Source organism: Lipotes vexillifer, unplaced genomic scaffold, assembly GCF_000442215.2.
Source record: "Lipotes vexillifer unplaced genomic scaffold, Lipotes_vexillifer_v1.1 scaffold920, whole genome shotgun sequence".
NCBI lineage: Eukaryota > Metazoa > Chordata > Mammalia > Artiodactyla > Lipotidae > Lipotes > Lipotes vexillifer.
Window position 1 is genome coordinate 1143332 of NW_006783413.1, and position 9540 is coordinate 1152871.

At 42.5% G+C, this 9540-nt stretch overlaps 1 protein-coding gene across 1 annotated transcript in view; it reads left to right on the top strand.

Annotated features, from left to right (window-relative positions):
* The first annotated feature begins 4135 nt into the window (after positions 1–4135).
* Positions 4136–9540, top strand: part of RECK (reversion inducing cysteine rich protein with kazal motifs) — a 72459-nt gene continuing 67054 nt past the window's right edge. Inside the window, exon 1 of the mRNA XM_007455979.1 lies at positions 4136–4290. Coding sequence (XP_007456041.1) covers positions 4191–4290 — 100 coding nt within the window. The 5' untranslated portion in view covers positions 4136–4190. The remainder of the gene's footprint in view (positions 4291–9540) is intronic.

Here is a 9540-nt window from a genome sequence, read left to right on the forward strand (position 1 = left end):
AATGACTAAAACTTAATCTCAGTCAATTCAATAGGATCTCAGTTGGGCCTCTCCCCAACCCCCTCCCGAGTTTTGAGAGGAAAATACAGAGTCAAACCCACCAACTGGGACTGAGGAAGAAGGCAGGACATCTGGTCCTCAGTTGTCATCATCAATCCCTGTTGACACCTGCATTCTCACCTGGTGTCCAGTGTATAGACCATGCAAATACCAGCTACAGCCTCCTCATTCTGATCTTGAGGCCTCTTCAGGCTCTCAGCTCCTGCCTTGCCCCTCTCAAAGGGCATAGAAAACACTCAGCTCCTCTTCTGTGTCACTTTAGGTGGGGAGTGAGGAACAGTACATACCTGCAGCCATTTCTCCTCTACACTCCCATCATGCTCAGTACAGGGGAACTTTATGAGGTGTGTCACTTCCTTGAGCTCCATGGGAAACGAGGCTCAGATCCCCTCTGATTCTCACATTCTCAAGCCTTTGTGGGGTTCTGTGTCCCAGCCCACAGTAGCCTTCCTTCTCCAGTGGCTCTCCTTCTCCCCCATCTGAGGGAGTCAAGTTGTTGGGAAATGATGGGGGTGGAGGGATTGTATTGACTGACCACGGTATTCTCACAAGTCCATTGTTCAGACAAATATTTTACACCCTCAGCCTTTTGGGCTAGGTTCTGATATCTCAAAAGCTTTTACTCTTAAAACCACTGTCTCTGGGAATTTTAGATGTCTTGTTTTTAAAACCAAAAAGCTAGGAATTATCTTCTTTGTCTACTTCTCTACTCTAATAATCATCCCTGAGGAAATGAATGCCTTGCTCTCATGTCTAGTTTTAGTAAAGAAATTACTGGGAATATACTTAAAATATATTAATATTTCAAAAAATTGGCCCACCATATATATATATGTGTGTGTGTGTATACATATATATGTGTGTGTGTGTATACATATATACGTGTGTGTATACGTATATGTGTGTATACATGTGTGTGTGTGTGTGTGTATATATATATATATATATATATATATATATGACTTTATAAAGTCTTAAAGAATTCAAAATGGACCTATCCCTTATCAAGATAGGTCAGTTTGTGATAAGAAAATGTGTTTAGGCTAAATTAACCCAGAAAAATTATTTCCATTAAAGATTAACTTCGGGAATTTACTATGCATAAATTCCCAAAACCAATGTATGGGGTCCTAGTTAATTAAAATCAGCAAAACTTGCCATGTTCTTAATAAAAATGTTTCTCTTCCTCTAGATACTAGAGAGAAATTTTGAGCTACATAAAGGAATGAAGAGCATTAGAAATGCTTAACATGTGGGTAAATATAAAACGCATTGTTGGGACTTCCCTGGTGGTGCAGTGGTTAAGAATCCACCTGCCAATGCAGGGGACATGGGTTTGAGCCCTGGTCTGGGAAGATTCCACATGCTGTGGAGCAACTAAGCCCAAGAGTCACAACTACTGAGCCCACGTGCTGCAACTACTGAAACCTGCGCGCCTAGAGCCTGTGCTCCGCAACAAGAGAAGCCACTGCAATGAGAAGCCCATGCACCACAACGAAGAGTAGCCCCCGCTCGCCACAACTAGAGAGAGCTTGCGCGCAGCAACAAAGACCCAACGCAACCAATAAATAAATAAATTTAAAACACATTGTTTCTCATTTTATAATCTCTTATTTAAATAATTGACTATTTAAAGCAAAATAATAACAGTGTGTGGAAGCAAAATGTATGATAACATTAGCACAAAAGATGGGAGGGGAAAATGGAAGTATACTGGTGTCACGTTCTTATATTTGACATGAAGTGATTATTATTTGAAGGTGGAGTGTAATAAGTTAAACTGTATACTATAAACCCCAGCGCACCTACTGAAAAATAAAGCAAAGAAGTAGAGCTGATAAGCCAATAGAGGAGATAAAATGAAATCATAAAAACAACACTCCAACCACTTTATTATTCTAAAAGAAGGTAGGAAAAGTGGAAAAAAGGAAAAAGGAACAAATGGAGAAAATAGAAAACAAATTGCAAGATAGATTTAAACTCACCCATATCAATAGTTGTATTAAATCAAAAGGATCTAAACATTCCAATTAAAAGACAAATTGTCAGATTAAATTAAAAAGAAAAAAAGCAACCAACTATATGATTTCTACAGGAAACTTACTTTAAATATAAAACAAATTAAAAGTAAAATAATGGGGAAATTATACTATACAAAGATGAATCAAAAGATTTGATGGGGTTTATTTATCTAAAATACTGAAAGATGTTTTTGAGCTCAGGACAAAATCATTGGTCAGTAACATTTTTTTAAAGTTCCATTTTAAAGATGACCTCTAAGCATTAACCTTTGTTTAGAATGAAATATAATTACACCAGCACTGTACAATAGAACTATGTAAACGCCAGAGTGAACCACATATGTAAATTGTGTAATTTCTAAAAGGCACATTAAAAAAGTAAAAAGAATAATGGTGGCTACATGTTGTTATACATTTGTCCAAACCCACAGAATGTGTTAACACCAAGAATGAACCCTAAGGTAAATTATGGACTTTGGGTGATAATGATGTGTCAATGCAGGTTGATCAGTTGCAACAAATGTACCACTGTGGTGTGGGAGGTTGATAGTGGAGGAGTCTGTGCATATGTTGTTATGTTGAGAAAGGGGGTATATGGGAAATCTCTGTACCTTCTGCCTAGTTTTTCTGTGAACCTTAATCTGCTCTAAAAAAGCCTATGTAAAACAAAAACAAGTTTAAAAAAAGGTGAAATTAATGTTAGTAACATTTTACATTCTTGTTTTCATACTAAGTCTTCCAAATCTGGTTCCAGCACATGTCAACTTGGACTTGCCACATATCAAGTACTCAACAGCCACATGTGGCTAGTGGCTACCATATTAGTGCAACTCTAGGATTTTTGACTCTTCTCTCCTGGGGAGGAGTGGGGAGTAAGGTGGGATGAAGTGGTAAAGGTGACTGGGTCTAAATGCTGAGAACCTCTGACACAACGTCGAATAACTGTACAACATTCTATCTTATAAGTAAAGAGGCGGCCTCTCAGAGGAGCAAGAGAATTGTTGCCACAGCAAATGTTTTAGAAAGATTATTGTAACTTATTCATGTTTTCCTTTTGTAAACCTAAAAGAGAGGGAATAGAGACCTAAAAGACATACAAACCAACTTCAGTATATGGACATTGGTTGGAACTTGAAAAACTGTAAAAGGAAATTATGAGACAATAACGAAAATGTAAACTTACTGGATATTTAACATTAGGTATTTTAAAATGTAACTGTGGTTATGTTTTTTTAAAAAGGAAGGGGAACGGAAAAAGGTATTAACATAATTCACAAACGGAAAAGAGAGGGAGAGGAGGAGGGAGAGAGGGACCGGGGTGGAAAACGATTTGATAGCAAGTGAATCCTCTCAAACACACCCCACAGGAGCTGTGGGGGTAAGGGTGGAGTGGGGACCCACCTCCAAATTGTCTCTTAAAAGTCGAAACCCAACCTGACATTCAGGGCTCTCCATATTTAGATACACAAGCATTCCTCTCCCCACATTTTCCTGATAGGAATAGGTACCTAGAACATCAAAGACACATTGAGGCTACACGTGCCAAAGAGCTTTGGTGGGCCTCGGGCCCTTGTCAGAGGACCGTGTCCGCGGCAGATTCCCTCCAATTTCAGGAGTTGTCCCGGGTGGCACGCCTTCTTTGGGTGTGAGGCAGCGTCTGGAAGACCACTGAAGGTACGTGAAAGGGACAAGTCCTTTTGGTTCAGCCTTGGCTTATGCCCCAGTTCTCAGGCGAACTTGCAGTGTTACCTGGAGCAGATGGTCTCTTCTCTGAGCTTCAGTGACCACATGTGCAAACCTCGGGAGGACCAGGCGTTCCAAGGGCGGTTCCAGCTCTGACATCCTCCGACTCCCCTCTTGGAGAACGCTGGCTGCAGTACTCCGCGGCAGAAGCCGACACACAGCTGGGCCTTAACAAAGAGCCCGGGTCTCGGGCAGGTTCCCGCCCCCAGCAGGTTTTGGAAAGTCTGTGCGGCCTAGGGGGCGGGGCTTCAGCGCGCCGCAGCCAATTACCAAGGGCCCAGGCCTCCGGGGCGGGGCCTCCGCGAGCTGCGGCGGCGGGCAGGCTGGGTCCGAGCATCCCGCGGCTCCGGACCCCCCGGCCCGGACATGGCGACCGTCCGGGCCTCCCCGCGAGGCGCGCTACTGCTTCTCCTGGCCGTGGCAGGGGTCGCGGAGGTGGCAGGGGGCCTGGACCCGGACAGTGCGGGTGAGTAACTGCTGGAGCAGCGGTTCGGGGCGGTCCGGAGCGGCCGCCTCAGCGCTCCAAGATGGCGCGGGGTAGGGGGCGGGGGTGCCGGCGACCCCCAGACCCGGCCCAAGTCCGGTGACCCGGGGTCCGGAGGTCCCAGCAGGCTGCAGGAGGAGCTGAGGCGGGACGAGCAGGACCCCTCTCCACGCTCGCTCTCCTCGCCCCGATCTGCTGAACTGGGAGCGGTGACCCGGGTTCGAGGCCTTATTCTGTCACCCACCGAGCAGGGGCCCCCAGCTCAGCCCTTATCCCTTCACCCGGCTCGGGTCTCTGTCCGAAGAGAGTGAAATGCCTTTGCCCAGGATCGTCGCGAGGGTTGGATAGGATTTATGAGGTGCCGCCGCCTTACCCCCGCCCTGGCCAGTTATTGTTGCTTGTTCCTTGACCCGCGGTTCAGAAAGGCCGACCTCGGGCAGCGAGCATTGATGGGCCCTGCAGCCTGCCTGACTTCTGAAGTCTCAGAAGAGAATAGATCCAAGCCTCCTAAATCCGATTCTGCTGCCGTTCGCTGTGGGTATGCTGTGTGTCCAAGACAGCGCTGGGCTCTGGCAGCAGACATTAAAAACCAGTAAACTGTCTCTTTGGGGGCTTACTGGCTTGAGGAAAGTTTAGTTCTTGCTGTAGAGGAATTAGACCACTAGTGGATAGCAAGCTGTTCAGTGCTTATTGAGTGCCTCTCACGTGCTGGGCTTTTAGGAGTTGTTGCCATCTCCTGCTTTCCAGCAGCTCTGGCTAGGAGGTGGGGTGCAACAAGACATGAGCAGCTCAAATTCAAGGCAGAAGGGTCCAGAGGAGATGAAGGGCTGTGAGTACACAGAGGGAGAGAGATGATGGATGATGTCCACCTAGGGTAGGAAGAAAATTGAGTGACGCCCCAACTGTACGAGATATTAAAAGATGGCTGGGATTTATACATGCAAAAGTGGTGGAGAAGTGCATTGCTTACAGGGAGACACACCTAGAAAGAGCAAAATCAGTCTCAAGGTTATAAGGTAGCTTACAATGTTAAAGGTTTTTTTGTTTTTTGGTCTTTTTTTTTAAAGTCAAGAGTATTTGAAGAAGGGAGAGGATTGTCAGGAACCTGGGGTTAGATAGTTAATTATAATTGGATTCTAACAAGCTGTCAATTAGACAAATCAAAGGAGAGAGAGAGAGAATGCTGTGTATTTGTGGCTAAATCAGCTTACCTTTCTGGGTCCCATTTTTCTCATTAAGTTAAAGAAATTGAACTAAAGCACTTTCAAAGTTATGGTTCATTAGAAAATTAGTCGTCCATTCTTATTCTACAACTAGTCAGTTCTGTGGGAGATAGCAGGGTAGAATATAGTTAGGAATATTTGAACAAATTAGTTAGCTTTAGTCTCTTTGTGCTTTAATATCCACATTTATTGTATACAGAAATTCTCATAGATTTTATTGTGAGAATTGAGGTAATACATGTATAGCATTTATAATAGCATATAGTAAGCACTGAAATGTTAGCTCTTAAGGTTGGGAAACACTGTACACTGTACCCCTCTCATAAATTCATAAACACGTTAGATTCATAATAATTCGCAAGTATTCCTGTAGTAAAGAAATTTGTTGCTGGGAGAATAGAGAAATGGGGAACTGACTGCTGATGGGTATGGGGTTTCTTTTAGGGTGATGAAAATGTTCAGAATTGGAAAGTGGTGAGCACAGTTCTGTAAATGTACCAAAAACAACTGAATTGTGCACTTCAAAAGGATGAATTTTGTGGTATATGATTGTTAAAAGATAAACTGAGGCATATTAAAATGTTGAGTTTCTTTGAGCAAAAATTGATTTGAATTGGGCAGTGCCAAATGGCAAGTAACAGGAGCTAGGGGAAGGACTTTTATGGAAGAGGTGGAAACAAAGCAAGGAAATATTCTATTGGTTATAGCTTGAGCAGGTGCCTTATTTGGGAAAGTCCAGGTGGCTGTTTGTGATTGATTGTCTTTAGGGTTCTGATTTCTTAACCTTGGGGCACTATAGGCTTAGGTTTTGGTTTGCTTAGGTAGGCTACTGAGGCATTGAAGCTGCCTCAGTCTAATGGCCTCCTTGTTTTATTAATTTAACATGATTTATATCTCAATAAAATTATTATGCAAAGAAAGAAAGAAACTTGTTTGCTTAAAGAATTCTTTTTTTCTTCATAACACCTAATGCACACTTTAGAAAATTCTGGGCTAGATGATTTCTAAAGGCCCTACCAATTCAAAAAGTCCATGACAATATAGAGTTTGCATTGTTTGGTAAGAAGAAAAATTCCACGTTTGATGTAAAAGTGAGATTTTGTCCCTTGTACTAAATTCTTAGGCATATATTGCCTGGTTCCTTACATAAGGGACATTGAGTAATACAATGGACAAAGGCTTCCACTGTGGATTTGTATAAACTGTGGAAAACGTTCTTCAATCCTAAACAAAAATTAAGAACACAATATTAAATTGTATTTCATTGAAGGCCTGACTTATATTCCTGCTCAGACAGTCTTCTTTCCCATCTCCTTACCCCGTCCAAAGTTGGGTACTCCTGTCTCCTCTGGTATAAAGCGTTACACAAGTCTCATCTGTTCTGACTTGGAGATTTTTGTTCCTGTTGGGGGAGAGGGGGTGAGGGAAGGAATCATTTGACTTGCTCAATTATTATTATCTCCTGTGAAGTTTGGCCACACCCTCCTCATTGGAGTAATGCCACACTTCCTATCCTGTGTACTTTCTGGTCTCCTCAACACCCCCAGCTCTCCTCCCCAGCACCTCTAGTGTTCCCTTTGGAGGATGGGATGGAACCCCATGCTGCAGTCTCAGGATCTGTGTGTCATGGCATCTGATATTAGCTCTGTTTCTAGTTAAGATATTTTCTAATAGTACAAAAGAGAGAAAGATGTAACATTAAGGGCTAGGTTTCAATAAATTGACATTTAAGAAATTATGTAATAGTCAGCCTAGAATCCTGAAAAAGAATGTAATGAATTTTAAGTTAGAAAAAGCAACCGCCTATCTGGAGGAATGTAATAAGAAGCAGATTCTCTTCCCTAAGAACTATCTTGGCCCACACTGTACAAAGAGCTGGAATTGGTGATAGACCAGATATGACAGTTTATTCTGGTGTGCTACTAAAAGTTTCTATCTTATATCCATAGATTTAAACAGTCTTTCATTAATCATACTTTTCACCATATGCCACTTCTGGAAGAAAGTGGGACAATATCAAGGAGGTGGTTTTTATATATTATAAATGTGGTTTTTTAAAAGAGCAAAACAGATACTACAGGGGTTTGTTTATTCAAAAAATATTTGCATGCTTACTATATGCCAGGCACTGTTCTAGGTGCAGGGTTGCTGCTCTCAAGGGACTTACATTCTAGCAGAGGGGAGACAGACAATAAACAGTTAAATAAAATGATTTCTGGTAGGGATAAATATGCTGTGAAGGAAACACATAGATGGTAGCGTAGAGCAACAGTCCCCAACCTTTCTGGCACCAGGGACTGGTTTCGTGGAAGACAGTTTTTCCACGGGGTGGGGGGTGGGGGGAGGGGGATGGTTGGGTCGGTAATGCTAGCAGTGGGGGAGCAGCAGTTGAAGCTTCACTCGCTCCAGCTCCACTCACCTCCTGCTGTGCGGCCCAGTTCCTAACAGGGCCGTTCCTAACAGGCCACGGGGCCACCAGTCCATGGCCAGGGGTTGGGGAGCCCTGGCGTAGAGGGGAGTGGTTCTTAACATAGTGATGGCAAGAATGGCTTCTTTGAGAAGGTAAGGTTCTGAACTGAAATCTGAAGACCGAAGGTGCTGTCCTTAGAAAAGGCGGGGGTGGAGACCAGGAAGTACACAGGCCCTAAGGCAAGAAAGAACAGTAGGTCAGTATGGTTGCAACATAGTGAGCAGGAAGAGTAAACCACGGCTAGATGGTGCTGGGCCTTGCAAAAAGCCACGTTAAGGACTGTGGATTTTATTCTATATGCAAATAAAAACCAATGGACTTTTAAGTAAGAGATAAGTGCTTTGATTTCTATTTTACATCACGTGGGCTGCTGAATGAAAAAAAGTGATCGTAATAGGATAGGAGTAAAAGCAGAGCTACTAGAAGCCCATTTAGTAGTCGAAGCAGGAGATAATGTCTTACAGTAGAGTGGTGGTAGAGATAGAAGAGGAGAGATTCAAGATATATTGTTGTTGGATTGGATGTGGGAAGTGAGGGAAGGAGGCAGTAAAGATTATTTATAGATTTTTACCTTGAGCAACTTAGTGAAAAGTAATGCTATTTACTGAGGTTGAGAAGATGGGGAGGACCAAGTTGGAGGGCTGGCAGGTGAGTCAGGAAGAGAATCAATTTCCATTTTTGTATGTGTTTAAGATGAATATTAGGAATAACTCGCCTCGGTCCATTGCTTTCTAAACTCAATTTCATGCCTGTAAGTATTCCATTCAGCAAATATTTGTTAAGAGGTTAATAGTGCCAGACACTGTGATAGGCACTAGGTATATAATGTGGTAAGCAAAAACAGACATGGTCTCTGCTTTCACGGGGTTTAAGGTTTAGTGAGAACATCAGACATTAAATATCACCAAAAAGTGTATAATATCTATACTGCTAATATTTATGTGGTTATATTAGTACATATCCATTTATATTCTAAATCTGAATGAATTTGAGGAAAAATGTGATTTAGTCAAGTAATGGGTGCTGTAGAGCACATGAAGAAGACTTCAAGAAAAGTATTAAGAGAAACATTTTGACCATGGACTATACCATTGGGAGCCAGACGTTAATACTTTCAGATCCCTTGTTTTATAGATGGGTGTCCTATGGCATAGAATGGGGAAGGGAATTATCTGAGAGTACTGGCTATTAGCATCTGCAGGGAGGATCTGAGGAGTCATTTGCTTTAGTTGTTTCATAATGATGAATGATAATGTGTTAAGGCTCTTCTGACCCCTAAAAGAACAGAAACCAAGGTTGCTCAGGATTAGGGAGCTAGTTATATAGCATCTAACAGGGAACACATGGAAATCCAAGCATAGGAAATTGAGCACAGCACAACCTCAGGAACTGCTGTGGGAACTGGAAAGCTGCCAGCAACCAAGACTACTTTTAGAGACAGTCTCTCTCTACCTCTCATAGAGTCTGTCTGTACATCTCTTGCATTTCACACTCTCCACCAACCATCTTCCTCATTTTTTTTTTTTTTTTTTTTTTTTT